Source organism: Medicago truncatula, chromosome 5 (assembly GCF_003473485.1).
Source record: "Medicago truncatula cultivar Jemalong A17 chromosome 5, MtrunA17r5.0-ANR, whole genome shotgun sequence".
Lineage (NCBI taxonomy): Eukaryota > Viridiplantae > Streptophyta > Magnoliopsida > Fabales > Fabaceae > Medicago > Medicago truncatula.
In genome coordinates, this window is record NC_053046.1 from 17,285,506 (window position 1) to 17,303,344 (window position 17,839).

The following is a 17,839-nucleotide window of genomic DNA, read 5'->3' on the forward strand; positions in this document are numbered from 1 at the left end:
TTCTAATTTGGATGAAAAGTGTAATATTAACAAAAAAAAATGTTGCTATAATCTTTCAAAACCCTTTTATTCCAATAGGGCGATTTGTTTTGTTGAAGAAATAGGGCGATTTGTTTTGAAGAAATAGGGGAAATAAAGCGATGCCGATTTGCTTTGTTCATGAAAATAGGAGATTAGGTGTGAGCATTAGCGTTGTTCATGAAAATAGAAGATTAGGTGTGAGCATTAGGGTTAAAATGGTAAAATTATGCAACAGGGTTTAGGTTAAAATTAGGGCTCATGAAAATATGAGATTAGGTGTGAGCATTAGGGTTGTTCATGAAAATATAAGATTAGGTGTGAGCATTAGGGTTAAAACGGTAAAATTATGCAACAGGGTTTAGGTTAAAATTAGGGCTCATGAAAATATGAGATTAGGTGTGAGCATTAGGGTTGTTCATGAAAATATAAGATTAGGTGTGAGCATTAGGGTTAAAACGGTAAAATTATGCAATAGGATTTAGGTTAAAATTAGGGCTTACGGGTTACCTTTAATATATAAGAAGATTAGGTGAGAGCAATAGGATTGTTCATGAAAATAGGAGATTAGGTGTGAACATTAGGGTTAAAACAGTAAAATTATGCAATAGGGTTTAGGTTAAAATTAGGGCTTACTTGTTAACTTTAATATATAAGAAGATTAGGAGAGAGCATTAGGATTGTTCATGAAAATAGGAGATTAGGTGTGAACATTAGGGTTAAAACAGTAAAATTATGCAATAGGGTTTAGGTTAAAATTAGGGCTTACATGTTAACTTTAATATATAAGAAGATTGTTCATGAAAATAGGAGATTAGGTGTGAACATTAGGGTTAAAACAGTAAAATTATGCAATAGGATTTAGGTTAAAATTAGGGCTTACTTGTTAACTTTAATATATAAGAAGATTAGGAGAGAGCATTAGGATTGTTCATGAAAATAGGAGATTAGGTGTGAACATTAGGGTTAAAACAGTAAAATTATGCAATAGGGTTTAGGTTAAAATTAGGGCTTACTTGTTAACTTTAATATATAAGAAGATTAGGAGAGAGCATTAGGATTGTTCATGAAAATAGGAGATTAGGTGTGAACATTAGGGTTAAAACAGTAAAATTATGCAATAGGGTTTAGGTTTAAATTAGGGCTTACATGTTAACTTTAATATATAAGAAGATTGTTCATGAAAATAGGAGATTAGGTGTGAACATTAGGGTTAAAACAGTAAAATTATGCAATAGGATTTAGGTTAAAATTAGGGCTTACTTGTTAACTTTAATATATAAGAAGATTAGGAGAGAGCATTAGGATTGTTCATGAAAATAGGAGATTAGGTGTGAACATTAGGGTTAAAACAGTAAAATTATGCAATAGGGTTTAGGTTAAAATTAGGGCTTACTTGTTAACTTTAATATATAAGAAGATTAGGAGAGAGCATTAGGATTGTTCGTGAAAATAGGAGATTAGGTGTGAACATTAGGGTTAAAACAGTAAAATTATGCAATAGGGTTTAGGTTTAAATTAGAGCTTACATGTTAACTTTAATATATAAGAAGATTGTTCATGAAAATAGGAGATTAGGTGTGAACATTAGGGTTAAAACAGTAAAATTATGCAATAGGGTTTAGGTTAAAATTAGGGCTTACTTGTTAACTTTAATATATAAGAAGATAAGAAGATTAGGAGAGAGCATTAGGATTGTTCGTGAAAATAGGAGATTAGGTGTGAACATTAGGGTTAAAACAGTAAAATTATGCAATAGGGTTTAGGTTTAAATTAGAGCTTACATGTTAACTTTAATATATAAGAAGATTGTTCATGAAAATAGGAGATTAGGTGTGAACATTAGGGTTAAAACAGTAAAATTATGCAATAGGGTTTAGGTTAAAATTAGGGCTTACTTGTTAATTTTAATATATAAGAAGATTTTTTTATCAAGTACAACAGAAGGAAGCAAGTTTAAAGTAAAAATCATTCAATTGAAGAAATAAATAGAAGATCATGAAGGTAGTAAAACTTTTATTTTTTGAATGCATTAGGTAAATGCTTTGGTGCCCTTAAACCGATCCAGGTCATTATTTTGGTCGTCCTCACCACCCTCCAAAGCTTGAAAAGTACTTTCATATAATGAATGACATTAGGATGCAGGGTTGATCACAATTAACAATGATGGCAATATCTTTACCACTAATAATGATTTTTATGTCACGACCAACATTAGGATTAGACCAAACTGCTTAATTTTATGTGTATATTTTATTATCAATATTAGAGTCTGAATTTGGTTCTATAAAGTTTACAATTTGCAGGATGTTCACATTAATCACCTGTTGTACTTGAACACGTATAGGTAAGTTTCAGTTATGAAATACAATTTAGGTTTTATGAAACTCTATTTTTTTTTTTTTTTTTTTTTTTTTTTCCTGACTTGGTCTGTATGTTGTAATTATTATAGGGTGAAGGCTAAGTTTTCCCCATATTGCAAGGCTGATTTGACGGAATCAAAGCTTAAAGATCTCACAGAATTTCAAAACTTACTAACAGAAATAGTGTATATCTCTCCTTCTTATTCTATAGCGTTCTTATTTGATTTTCTCTTCAAAAACCTTCTCACAGCATCCACAATTTTAACCAATTCAACCTCACCACAATAAATTGCTTGTCATGTGAAGAAGCCATTCCATGGAGAATGAAAATAGTAAGAGGAAAAAAATGTCGGCAAAGGTTGATACTCTCAACGACTTCCCCGACGAGATACTAACTCATATTCTCTCTTTACTTCCATGTAAAGACGCTTTTAGATTTACAGTTCTTTCGAAAAGATGGATCTCATTATGCCACTCACTCTCCAGTCTTGAAATCGATGATAAGGGTGTCAACAACTCAAAAGACTGGATTTACTTCCGTCGATTTATGGACAAAGTTATGTTGTCTCCGCGCGCTCAAAGCCTTACTCTCAAATCTCTTGATCTCGGGTGTTGGTCTCAACTCTGGGAGGATGAGCCTGATGACTGGCTCGAAGCAGCAAAACGACGTGGCCTTGAGAAACTCACTCTATTCTCGTTCAATCTTCGGTTGGCACCTAGCATTTTCTGCTGTAAAAACACTCCTCCATCTGCATTTGAGGAGCATAAGTGTAGGCTCTATGCTTCACTGTTCCGTTGATCTTCCTTTCCTCAAATCGTTGATCATGAATCAAATTTTTTTCGAAGATAAGGAGGATTTCATGAAACTTTTTTTCGGGTGTCCAAAATTGGAATATTTGAGTATACATGGAATCAAAGCTAATGGTACAATTGTAGAAGCAAATGCCGGTGTTCCAGTGGGAGGCTACTTTAAACACTTATCCAAGTTGACTCGGGCTCGTATCTCTTTAATTAGTGTTCCGTTAATTGCAGTTTATAATGTCAAATTTCTAAGTGTTTGGGTATGATGATGATCTATGATAATGATGCATCTTCTTTATAATCAATATTATATATTATATGTTAGGTATATCTGTATGTATAAGATGTATGTATTTTCTTTTTTGTGTTGTGTCTGTGCAGATAGAACGAAGTCTTTCCGATAAAGAAATCAATTCATTTGACAAAAGCCTTCCCATGTTTGAAAACATAACCAGACTTCAACTATCTTGGTCTCCAAGCATTAGCGTTCATGACTGGGAGGTGGTATTGAAAATGCTACAGAATTGTCCCAAACTTCAAACTCTTACCATTGTAAAGGTTTGTTTATTATAGTTACTAATTTATACCCGTTCTTATCTTCTATTGAGTATTTTTACAAATCCTATTTTGTCTCGGATCGACAGGCGAATAATTCAACAACCATAGATTGGGAATATCCAGATCATGTTCCAGAATGTGTTTCGTCTCATCTAACAAACTTTAAAGTTATAGGCTCTGAAGCTTGCGAAGCTGATTTTCGATTCGCAACATATATTTTGCGAAATGCGAGACTTTTACAAGTTATGTCCATTCACCATAGTCTTCACGCAAATTTATCCTCCTGTCCAAGGATCTCTCCCACATGTAAGCTGATTCAGTAGTTCCTAGATGTATGTCTGGTGTTTTCGTTAGTTTCAATACTTGCTTCTACTGAATTTGATGGTTTTAACAATATAGGCTTATATAAATCAGTAGTCTGCCAATACTTTCTTCTTTGCATTGTTTTGTTAGCTCAAATTTTCGCGATGAGCCAAGCATCCTTTGTTTGTATTGAGCATAATTTACCAAGCTTCTTTTGCCGTTATAGATTATCTTTTCCTATCTGTTTTCTTACCAACCTTTGATTTTCTTCTTCTTAGGGTTTGCCAAAACCTTTCTCTAGAATCTCTTATAACCATTGGATTTAAAAGTCATTCCATCAAACAGAAATGGGTTACTCATGTGCTTGAATTTGCTGCCTCCTTGAGTGACCTATTGCAATATGAATTTAAAACTGAGAAGAATTAATATTTGGTTGATCATTCCTAAAAAACTTTATAAAATTGGAGGCTAATTATCTGTTTCTGTTAAACAAAGATAGTCAATCTAGTTAGTGCAAAAAATTAAAACCTTAATAGCCATCAACATTTGGAAGTATGAATTTTTTTTTGTTTACTCGTTTCAAGTAAGAATTGGAAAAGCACTATATAGTACTAATCAAGCATTCAATCGAATAAGCTATGCATGTTGTTTAATGGCTAAGAAATTTGTGGCACTGATGAAGACAATGATAAACTTTTAAGAGAAAGATTGTGAAAACTATATACTCTTTTTTGAAGATGAAAACCATATGATCATGTTAATCACTTAGCTATTGTATATTTAAAGTTAGTTATAGTATTCGCCAGATTAACGCAGCATGTTAACCATGTGTCGTGTTCCGTGTCTATGTCTTTGTCCGTATCCGTGCTTCATAGCGGTAACAATGTGACAAAATAAAATAATTGAATGAAACTGCGTGCACTAGTGTCATGTTGGCAACGAATACCGAACACGATTTCAATGTGATGTATCGGTGCTACATATTGCCGGAACTATCATCTTTTCATTGAAAGAGAAAATATGTTTCTTACAGAGTACACATTTTTACATGAAATCATCAAAAATTGAAATACAAAACAAAACAAAACAGATTGAGTAGATCTCTTCAAGTTGATATTTCAAGATGATCCTCATTTAAGGGGTTTAAGCATATTCAAAGGCATACAGGCTGGTCAGTTTAAAAATAGTGGTTGTTAAAAAAAAAATTTGTTTCTGTTGCGGTTCCAAGTTTAATCTTTTACTATAGAGATTGACCATTGCTAAAGTTTGGAGCTGCAGTTTCCTCACCTACAAAGTTCTCTGTGTCATCCAGCAAGAATTAGCCATGAAAAATATATATAATCCAAAAGAGACAGCATGATAAATTTATAAAATAAAGGAAGGAAGCAGGTAGTAAGTACTAGCCACTAAATCTGCTAATGGTAATTAATATCTATAACCATCCATATGTTGTTGAGTTTGACACTGTCCAAAACTGTTGAGTTTGGTGATATCAATGATGACTGTTATGGATTGGGCCGTAGTCCATATCGTCGGCTATGTACATGGAGGTCATTACCTCATAATCTTCGCCGCCTAGGGAAACATAGAGGACCTCTTATGCGCCTCAGCGCACTGAAGTACGCCTTGTTTGATCTAGAACCTTGAGCTAATCTCTAACGGTCTCCCACGCCTAGTGCCAGTTTGAAGGAGTCAGTTACAGCTGAACTTTACTATGTTAGTGTGGCTTCACTACACAATGTATCATAGCATTTTACCACTTTTTGCACAGTTTTCCCTCCTCAATCTCATACTGGCTTGAACGACAGATGCTAACCTCTTTTGCAGGTTTCTCTCCCCCACTGGAAAACATCTTCCACCGCACTGGAGAACAAACTTCTGATGCATTGAAACCTGTCTTACACGAGCACTTCCACCGGATATCTGAAGTTCCGGTCTACTCCAGATAATTGGAGCTAGAAGGAGGGGAATTGTATCATTGATTCCTTCGGATTTCCCCAAATCCACCACTGTAACTTTTTTCTGTTATACTTTCGGTTGGTTGGAACTCTAAACAAAATTAATTATTCCATAAAAAATTATCATCAGACTAATATAACCAAAAAACAATCAATAACGCAAGTTAACATTGTCTTCTAAGGTATAGAGAGATTAATAGTCTGATCAAGCCAAATGCTCAAAATCAAACCACATAGGAAAATTAATATTTCACACAGGTTAAAAATGCTACAGATTGGCCCAAACTTCAAACTCTTAACTTTATAAAGATTTGTTTGACACATCAATGGGTAGTTTATGCTGTTTTTTTACTCGATCTTATCTTCTGAGTATTTTTACAAATCCTACTTTGTCTTTGATCGACAAGAAAAGAACTCAACAACTTAGAGCATTGGGAATATCCATATCATGTTCTAGATTGTGTTTCATCTCATCTAACATCATTTAAAATATAGACTATGAACCATTGGAAGCTGATTTTCGAATCACGACATATATTTTGCAGAATGTGATTGTGACTTTTACAGATTATGACCATTTGTCATTCTCTCGTCACCCAAATCCAATGAAGAGCCCTCAATCTTTAGAAAATTTATCCCCCTACCCAAGGATCTCCCTCGCATGTAAGCCGAACCTCAGTAGTTCCTGAGCCCTCAATTTTGTTAGTTTCAATATTTACTACTACTGGATTTGTTAGTTCAATTTCTTGAGTTTATCGAGGAAACTTTGCTCCAACTCTCAAATTCTGCCCTCTTGTGTCAATATCTTTTGAATTTTGAATTGTTGTTAGGTCTTAATTGGATTGAAGTGTGGTCTGCACAAAATATTTCTACATGACTTAATTTTTCTGTTATACTATTACTGATATTCTTCATTTCTCAGCCAAATTCTCTGTTCCTGAAAAATAATCACAAATACTTTCATCTTTGCATTGTTTAATTAGCTCAAATTTGTTTTAAGCCATGCAACCTAAAACAAAATAGGAAATAAAATTACTTCTTAATAAAAAAAAACCGCAATTTGTAAAAATAAAAGAAAACTACCTACCTTAACCTAAACCTAACTTAATTATTTACGAAAATAAGTTTCACTGAACTTGATGGATGAAATTGGCAAATGCGCTAAATCGTAACAAGTAATCAAGTATAAGTTTATGGTCTCCTCATGGATAGTCATTAAACTTAGAAATTAGCAAAACTTACTTAGAGAGTAAATAGAAAAGACATTAAAAGAAGGTTGTAGGGTTTAATTTTCCTGCTCAATGCGTGATTAGGTTTGGGATTTAGAGATTTAACGGCGATTATGGAATCCTTGAATCCCATTTTCGTCTTTGTTGGAATTAAATTAGTAAAACAACAATTATGTGGTGTCCACTGATGATTTAAGAAACTAGTTTCTAAACCCCATTAACTCTAATGGCAACATGTGCTACAAGTTAACCTAGTTAAAATTGCGGTGTTCCCGAAAGGAAGAATTAGAAAACCCTAGGTTTCATACTTAAATTTCATTAACAATAATTACGAAATAAGTGATTATTATATGCCAAGAACGGAGAAAGAATTTCGGGTTGTCAATCCTATTAGTCTACTACGGATCAATTTTCAAGTTTACCAATACGAATTCTCAATTGAAAAAACATTAAGAACATGCAAGTACAAATTAAATCAGACACAAGAAAAGCATATTTGAATGAAAACTTTATTAATTGAATCCAACAAATAAGAAGGGATTCATCTTGAAAACTAAATTAAAGAGGTTTAGTTGCATATGGCAACAAACATCATTATAAAACAATATAAATACATACCCTAGAGAGAACAAAAGGAGGATGGAGATCCTCTGCCTTAGAACTCAAATGTGTGACCCTTGCTCTGAACCGTTATCTTTTTGAATAAATAAAAATGTGTGTAAGGGTCTCTATTTATAATGTATGATTACATAGTGTTTAAGAGAAGAAAACTGAGTTTTTCCACCGACCCCAGCTTGAAAAACAAGCAAAGGGCAATTTTACCCGCATGGATGTGCAGGTACGCATGAGGGAGGCGCAAGTGTGGATGGGACGGTAGCCAATGTTGTCCCATGCGTAGGGGTGCATAGCATGTGCACGTATGTGTATGAGGCAGCCCCTCCTGTGCGAATTCTTGTGTTTTTGTCTCGGTTTTTATCGTTCTTATATTTGAAAACTTCTAGGAACTTGAAATGAACTTTCTTCATCTTGTATTAATGTCTCGAAAAACAATCTAAGAACCATTGGTCTTCAAACTTCATATCCTTGATCCTTCACATTATGTCTTGATTTGACGATTTACATGATTTCTCACTACAAAACACTCATAAAGTTGCATGATTTAGGATAAAAGTGAAATACAACGATTTGAGTGAAAACAATACAATATGTTCCTCAAACCATTGACAACTCCTCTAACTCTCATCTTATTTGTCTTCAAATGCAAAAAAAAGTACTAAACACATAGCAAAAAATATCATATGATGCTCATCATTCAAATACATGAGTTATTGTACCTGAATAAAAAAGATAAGCCGCTTTAAAATACTAACTATCATTAATCATTTTTCCTATAAATATTTTTACCATTTATTAGTTTCTCATCATTCCGTTCTTTTAATCTTTTTTTTCCATGTTATGAATAAAATAAATTTTTTTGTAAACTTACTCATAATTTCTTTTTTCAATGTTAAGTTAAACTGTATTTTCCTTCAAAAAAAAAAAAGTTAAACTATATTTATTAATAATATGTGTGAAAATGTCAAAACGTCCCGTAATAATAAAATAAGGAGAGTATTTATCTACGATAGCGACCGATGGAGTATATGTTGTAATTATAGTTTTTTTTTTTTTTTTGTTACGTTGTAATTATAGGATGAGGATACAAGGCTGATCTCGTGGAATTTCAAAACAGAATACGTTTTTCTCTCCCTCTTTTCAACAACGCTCTTGACTGATTTCCTCTTCAAATACCTTCTTAGTAGATAGCTTGTTCTCTGAAAGTATCATTCCATGGAAAACAAAAAGAGTAAGAGGAAAAAAATGTTGCCGTCACAGTCGGTTGTGACGGTTAATACTCTCAACAACTTCCCCGATGATATACTAACTCACATTCTCTCTTTTCTTCCATGCAAACACGCTTTTAGAACCATGTTCTTTCGAAAAGATGGGTCTCATTATGCCACTCACTCTCCAGTCTCAAAACCGATGATAAAGGCGTCAACAACTCTAAAGACTTGATTTACTTTCGTAGATTTATGGACAAAGTTATGTTGTCTCCACGTGCTCAAAGCATTACTCTCAAATCTCTTGATCTCAGGTGTTGGTCTCAACTCTGGGAGGATGAGCCTGATGACTGGCTCGAAGCAGCAAAACGACGTGGCGTGGAGAATCTCACTCTAGTCTTGTTCAATGTTCAATTGGCACCTAGCATTTTCTGCTGTAAAACACTTATGCATCTGCATTTGACGAGGATACGTGTAGGCTCTATGCTTCACTGTTCCGTTGATCTTCCTTTGCTCGAAACCTTGATTATGTCTCAAATTTCTTTCAAAGATACTGAGGATTTCATGAAACTTCTTTTCGGGTGTCCAAAATTGGAATATTTGAATATACATGGAATCAAAGCAAATGGTACAATTGTAGAAGCAAATGCCGGTGTTCCAGATGGAGGGTACTTTAAACACTTATCCAAATTGACTCGGGCTCGTATCTCTTTATTTAATGTCCCGTTCACAGCAGTTTATAATGTCAAATTTCTAAGTATATGGGTATGATATATGATAATGATGCATCTTCTTTTATAATCAATATTAAGTTATGTGATGTTTGATTATCTGTATTTATAAGATGTATGTATTTTCTTTTTTGTGTTGTGCCTGTGCAGATAGAACAAAATCTTTCCAATAAACAAATCAATACATTTGAGAAAAGCCTTCCCGTGCTTGAAAACTTAAGGGAACTTCAACTAACTTGGTTCGGACGCATTCATAACTGGGAGGTGGTAGTGAAAATGCTACAGAATTGTCCCATACTTCAAACTCTTACCATTCTAAAGGTTTGTTTATTATAGTTACTAATTTTTACAGGTTCTTCTCTTCTATCGAGTATTTTTACATATCCTATTTTGTCTCGGATTGACAGGCGGAGAATTCAGCAAGCATAGAGCATTGGGAATATCCAGATCATGTTCCAGAATGTGTTTCGTCTAATCTAACAAAATTTGAAGTTATGCACTATGAAGCTTGGGAAGCTGATTTTCGATTCGCAACATATATTTTGCAGAATGCGAGACTTTTGCAGATATGACCATTTGCCATACTCTTCACCCAAATCCAATGGAGAGCCCTCAATTTTTAGAAAATTTATCCTCTTGTCCAAGGATCTCTCCCTCATGTAAGCTGTCATTGTTTGAATCTCAATAGTTCCCAGATGTATACCGGGTATTTTTGTTACTTACAATATTTACTACTACTGGATTTGATGGTTCGAACAATATAGGCTTATTCAAATCAATGGTCTACCAATTCTTGGACTCTCTTCATAACTATATGTACTTATCATTTCCGTATCTTACATTCACGCTTCTTGCATATGTGACAATGAATATTGCATTTATTTTTCAAACAGTCATTACCTTTACTTCAATTTCTTGAGTTATTATGCGGAAACCTTCCTCTACCTTTAAAAATCTACCCTCTTTGGTTGCGGTTTACCTCTAAAATCCCTCATTTGTCAGCTTTGCAAATTATCCATGGTCGTTGTGTCTGTTGAACAAACAAATCTCAGCCATAAATAAAGAATTGGATCAAACGGATAATATCGATAGAAGAACTCTTACTGATATCAAAGAGAGTCAATCTGTTCAGAATTAACAGCTGGAATATTTTGTTTCTATTGTTTTTATTTTTCACATTATTAAGGAGATATTCTAGGGATTTGATAGGAACAACAATTAGTATTTTGCACGCTCCATCTTTCTCTATATATTAGAATTGTATTTCCACTTTTCAATCTCAATGAGAATAATTTCCATTCACATATTTCTGTTCTTCTTTATATGAATTTTACCTTTCTTAACATGGTATCAGAGCTGTGTAAACGATCTAAGTTTCGCTTCCGTTATTTGTCATGCCGCCTCGTTTGGCTCCTACTCCTCCAATTGATCCTTCCATGGATCAAACCAGTCCCTTCTTCGTGCATCCCAGTGACGGTCCTTCTTCCGTCACGGTTACTCCGGTACTTTCCGGCTCCAATTATCATACATGGGCTCGATCTATGCGTAGAGCTCTTGGTGCAAAGATGAAGTTTGATTTTCTTGATGGTTCGATTGTGATGCCTGCAGATCCTTTTGATCCTTCATTTCGTGCCTGGAACCGTTGCAACATGTTGATTCTTTCTTGGATCATGAATTCGGTTAATGAATCCATTGGTCAATCCATTGTTTTCATGGAAAACGCTGCCGACGTTTGGCTTGATCTGAAGGAGCGGTTTTCACAAGGAGATTTGGTCCGTGTATCTGAATTACAACAAGAAATCTACGCTCTCAAGCAAGATTCGCGATCGGTAACTGAATTTTACTCTGAACTTAAAATTCTTTGGGAAGAATTAGAGATTTACATGCCTATTCCTGTTTGCACTTGTTGTAATCGTTGTTCCTGTGATGCGATGCGTACTGCCAGGAACAATCATCATCTTTTACAGGCAATTCGGTTTCTTACTGGATTAAATAACAATTTTTCTGTAGTTAAATCTCAGATTTTGCTTCTTGATCCGTTACCTACTATGAACAAATTTTTTTCAATGGTTCTGCAACATGAACGTCAGAGTTCTCCAATTTTATGTGATGAATCTAAGGTCCTGGTTAATGCATCTGATACTAGGAAATTTGCATCCAAATCAAACAAGTTTGGCCATTCGTCCTATGGTTCTAATCCACCACGGGTCTGCACATTTTGCAACCGTAATAATCATACTGTTGACACGTGTTATCGTTTGCATGGACTCTCCTCATTTGCAACGCACCAATTCTTCTCAAGTTAACAGTGCTGCCCATGAAGGTAGTGAGTTTGGTAATGATTCATCTGCAACACTGGACAAAGGAACACCTCCTTCTCTGACTCATGATCAGTATACTAAATTGATTGCTTTAATTCAGAATTCTAGTATTGCTCCGGCTTCAGCTTCAGCTAATTTGAATCAGGTTTGCTCGTCCCAAACAGTTGGTCATCCATCAACTGATAGGAATGGTATAGTCTCTGTTTATTCTTCTTTTTGTAATAACATCACTTTCGGCTCATGGATCATAGATTCAGGAGCCAGTCATCACATTTGTGCCTCACTGCACTGGTTTCACTCTTATAGTGAAATCTCTCCAATGACCATAAAATTACCTAATGGTCATCAGATTATCACAAAATATGCAGGCACAATAAATTTTTCAGCTGATCTCACCATTAAAAATGTTTTATATGTTCCAAATTTTCATATAAATTTGATTTCTGTTACAAATTTGTGTTTTGATTCAAATTGTTTAGTGTCATTCACTAACAAAAAATGTCATACAGGAACAGAAAGCCTTGAGGATGATTGGTTCAGCTGAAATGATGGATGGATTATACTATCTAGTCTTGCCAAATAAAGAAACAGTGTCTGACTCAACACTGTCTACTCAAACCATCAATTCCATAAATTATGTTAGTTTACCATATAATGCATTATGGCATTTTAGGTTAGGGCATTTGTCCAATTCTAGGATGTTGAATTTGCAATCTCAATTTCCTTTTGTTATTAGTGATCATAAAGCAGTATGTGACATCTGTCACTTTGCCAAGCACAAAAAATCTACTTTTACTCATAGTTCTAATAAAGCTTTAAAGCCTTATGATTTGATACATTTTGATATATGGGGTCCTATTGCAATAAAGTCTATTCATAATCATTCTTATTTTTTGACTGCTGCCGATGATTATAGTAGATATACTTGGATCATTTTAATGAAACATAAAGGTGAAGCCAGACAAAATGTAATAAATTTCATCAAAGAAATTGAAGTACAACATAATCATCATGTTAAAATAGTGAGAACAGACAATGGTCCTGAGTTTATTATGCCTTCTTTCTATCAATCAAAAGGAATTTTGCATCAAACTAGTTGTGTGGAATCTCCCCAACAAAATGGAAGGGTAGAGAGAAAACATCAACATATTTTGAATGTAGGAAGAGCATTATTAATTCAATCAAATTTACCAAAACATTTCTAGTCATATGCTGTTTCTCATGTTGTGTTCATTATAAATAGAGTACCTAGTCCTGTACTTCAAAATCATTCTCCATATTTTTTGTTAAAAGGCACATTGCCTGACTTGCATACTTTAAAAGTTTTTGGATCTTTAGTTTTTGCTTCCACTTTATTGTCACATAGGACTAAACTTACTCATAGAGCAAGAAAATGTATTTTTTTAGGCTATAAAGCTGGAGTAAAAGGTGCAGTACTGCTTGACATTAATAACAAAGAGATTTTAGTGTCTAGAAATATTAGCCACCATGAACATATTCTTCCTTACAAACAAAACTCACAAACTGTTGCATGGAATTACCATCCTATCACCTTTAACAATGATCCTACATCACAAGTTGAACCACAAAACATCAATAATTCACCTCAAAATTTTGAAACTGTTGTGCATACACCACTCACATCTCAAAATATCTCTGACAGGTCTGCACCTATACATATACCACCCTTTTCTCAAAACAAACCTATTAGACAAAGAAAAACTCCACCACATTTGGCAGACTATGTTTGTGAGAATCTATCTGTCAACATAGCAGAACCAGTCAACTCAGGTACTCTTTATCCTCTAAATTCTTTTCATTCACTCACACACTTGTCTCCTTCACACAAGGCATTTAGTATGTCTATCACACACTGCACTGAGCCTCAAACCTATCAAGAAGCTAGTAAGTCTGAATGTTGGGTACTTGCTATGAAAGATGAATTAGAAGCCCTTGAAAGAAATGGCACATGGAGTATTGTTGATTTGCCCTAGAATGTGAAGCCCATAGGCAACAAATGGGTATATAAAATAAAGCATAAGTCTGATGGATCCATTGAAAGGTACAAGGCCAGATTGGTTGCAAAAGGATACAACCAAATAGAGGGTTTGGATTTCTTTGACACCTTTTCACCAATGGCCAAACTTACTACTGTCAGAACACTACTAGCTCTATCTGCCATAAATAACTGGAATTTACATCAATTAGATGTAAACAATGCCTTTTTACATGGAGATCTCCAAGAAGATGTATATATGGCAATTCCAGAAGGTGTCACATGCACAAAACCAAATCAAGTTTGTAAATTGATGAAAAGCTTGTATGGTTTAAAGCAAGCAAGTAGGAAGTGGTATGAAAAATTGACAGCACTATTGATTCAAGAAGGATATCAACAATCAACTGCTGATTATTCATTATTCACTCTTCACAAAGATAATGAATTCACAGCGCTCTTGATTTATGTTGATGATGTCATACTTGCAGGTACATCTCTCACTGAATTTACTAGAATTAAAGCTATTCTGGACATTAATTTTTGCATCAAGGACTTAGGAGAGTTGAAGTACTTTCTTGGATTGGAAATAGCACATTCTAAGTCAGGTATCATCATATCACAGAGGAAATATTGTCTGGATTTATTGAGAGATTCAGGACTACTTGGTGCAAAGCCCGCTTCCACACCACTTGATACTTCAATTAAGCTGCATAATGACTTAGGAAAGCCTTATGAAGATATTTCATCTTATAGAAGACTAATTGGAAAGCTTTTGTATCTAAATACCACACGCCCTGATATTACATTTGCAACACAACAATTAAGTCAGTTCCTTCACTCACCTACTGTGACACACTATCATGCAGCTTGTAGAGTCATAAGGTACCTCAAAAATAATCCAGGTCAAGGTATCTTCTTTGATAGGCAATCAAAATTACAAGTACTTGGATATTCTGATGCTGATTGGGCAGGATGTCTAGACACAAGGCACTCGGTATCTGGTTATTGTTTCTTTCTAGGAAAGTCATTGATTTCATGGAGAGCAAAGAAGCAACAAACAGTTTCCAGATCCTCCTCTGAAGCATAATATAGGGCTCTCTCTTCTGCCACATGTGAGCTGCAATGGTTGCTCTATTTACTTGCAGATTTGAAGGTTAATTGCAGTAAGCTTCCAGTTATCTACTGTGACAACCAGATTGCTCTTCATATAGCATCTAATCTGGTTTTCCATGAGAGGACAAAACACCTAGAAATAGATTGTCACCTTGTGCGTGAAAAGGTTCAAAAGGGAATTTTAAAACTCTTACCTATCTCATCTTCAGAACAGCTAGCTGATTTCCTGACAAAGGCACTTCCACCTCCAAAGTTTCACAGTTTTATTTCCAAGCTTGGCATGCTTAACATATACCATGCTTCAGCTTGTGGGAGGATGTTGAACAAACAAATCTCAGCCATAAATAAAGAATTGGATCAAACGGATAATATCGATAGAAGAACTCTTACTGATATCAAAGAGAGTCAATCTGTTCAGAATGAACAGCTGGAATATTTTGTTTCTATTGTTTTTATTTTTCACATTATTAAGGAGATATTCTAGGGATTTGATAGGAACAGCAATTAGTATTTTGCACGCTCCATCTTTCTCTATATATCAGAATTGTATTTCCACTTTTCAATCTCAATGAGAATAATTTCCATTCACATATTTCTGTTCTTCTTTATATGAATTTTACCTTTCTTAACAGTGTCAATATCTTTTGAATTTTGAATTGTTGTTAGGTCATAATTGGATTTACTTGTAGGTGTGCACATAATTTTCTACATGACTTATTTTTTCTGTTATACTATTATTGATATTCTTCATTTCTCAAACAACTTATCCATTCGTGAAAAATAATCACAAATACTTTCGTCTTTGCAACTTTGTCTCTTAAATTGGATCTACTTCTTTGTATGTATTGAGCATAATTTACCAAGCTTCCTTTGCTGTTATAGCATGGGATTTTTTTCAAGAGATCAGGCAGCTCTACATATTGACTTACTAAAAACAAAGCTTTTTAATCAAGTAGATGATCTTTTTCTACCTGTTTTCTTACCAAACTTTGATTTTCTTCATAGGGTTTGCCAAAACCTTTTTCTAAAATCTATATAAATCATTGGATTTTAAACGTCATTCCACCAAACTTGTAAACTCTTGATTGTACCTCCTGAATTTGGGTTACTCGTGTGCTTGAATTTGCTGCCATCTTAGTTCAACATGGCTCTTGATACCATTTGGTGGCAATTAAATTTGTCCTTTAGGTAAATATGTATGTGTATAATAAAATAGAGCACTTAATGAAATATAGTGAACTTAAACAAAATTTAATTTCACTCACAAAATTTAAACACCGCTGCACTCAGAACTCATTGGAGTCTCTGAAATTTTCTGGCATGTAATATGTCATTTATATGAATGTTTAATTAATTTTTGTCAAAGTAATAATCTAGTAATCCTTTTGTGAATGTGTGCGCTTGCTCCTAATTGAGTTACCTATTGCAATGTGAAATTAAAACAGAAGAATTAATATTTGGTTGATCATTCCTATAAAACTTCATAAAAGTGGAGGCTAATTATCTGTTTCTGTTAAGAAAAGATAGTCAGCCTAGGTAGTGCAAAAAAGTAAAATCTTAATAGTTATCAACATTTGGAAGTATGAATTTTTGTGTTGACTCGTTTCAAGTAAGAATTGGAAAAGCACTATATAGTACTAATCAAGCACTCAATCGAATAAGCTATGCATGTAGTTTAATGGCTAAGAAATCTGTGGTACTGATGAAGACAATGATAAACTTTTAAGAGAGGGATTGTGAAAACTATATACTCTTTTTTTTTTCAAAGATGAAAACCATGTGATCATGTTAATCACATAGCTATTGTTTATTTAAACTTAGTTATAGTATTCGCCAGATTAACACAGCTTGGTACTATATTCTATTTATACATACATTGGTACTATATTAAGCAACACATATTTTCATATGACAGAACGATCAAAACACTAGAATATGTTTTGCATGAATTGTGCATTTTATTATTTTGTCCAAAAAATGTGTTGATCTTATTATAAATTCTAGAGTCTGCATCTTTTTATCCTAAAAAACACAACCCTAACTCCAAACTTCAATCTTTAAAATTCTAATCGTAAACAATATTCTAAAAAAAGTCTTATTAAAAGTCAATACAATCTTCTTTTAAAATCTTTAAATTTTATTTTACCTTCTAAAACCCTAATTTAGTGCAGGATAGAAACACAATCAACAATGGATTGTTTACACAGTGGTAAGAGATTTTCCCCCTTTTAAGGGTCCGTTTTGTTCGAGAATTAGGAGAGGAGGGGAGGGGAAGGGATTTTAAAATTATTTTACTGTTTTACCCTTAAACTTAAATAATTAAGGATAATAAAGTAATGAAACAATAACGAATGTAATCGATAACAACACGAGTTTGATCTCTAATGATATAGGGTCTGTACGTTATAATTATTATATTATAGGTTGAGGAATAAGCTTTTCCCATTTTGTAAGGCTGATTGGACGGAACTAAAGCTTACTAACAGAAATAGCATTTTTCTTTGCTTCTTATTCTGCAAGGCTCTTATTTGATTTTCTCTTCAAATACCTTCTTCACAGCATCCACAATTTTAACCTATTCTACCTCACCTCAATAGATTGCTTGTTATCCGAAGAAGCCATTCC

General features: G+C 34.0%; 2 protein-coding genes across 2 annotated transcripts; both read left to right on the forward strand.

Moving 5' to 3' along the window:
• The first annotated feature begins 3,186 nt into the window (after positions 1–3,186).
• On the forward strand, positions 3,187–4,167 carry LOC11419085 (FBD-associated F-box protein At3g52670). Its single transcript, XM_024785272.2, has 3 exons — positions 3,187–3,442; positions 3,564–3,740; positions 3,827–4,167. The coding sequence occupies exons 1-3, from the start codon at positions 3,206–3,208 to the stop codon at positions 4,061–4,063; spliced, it is 651 nt and encodes a 216-aa protein (XP_024641040.1). The 5' UTR covers positions 3,187–3,205; the 3' UTR covers positions 4,064–4,167.
• A 5,138-nt stretch (positions 4,168–9,305) lies between these two features.
• LOC11416055 (F-box/FBD/LRR-repeat protein At4g26340) lies at positions 9,306–10,356 on the forward strand. Its single transcript, XM_024784775.1, has 3 exons — positions 9,306–9,818; positions 9,935–10,105; positions 10,192–10,356. The coding sequence occupies exons 1-3, from the start codon at positions 9,306–9,308 to the stop codon at positions 10,354–10,356; spliced, it is 849 nt and encodes a 282-aa protein (XP_024640543.1).
• Positions 10,357–17,839: the final 7,483 nt, after the last annotated feature.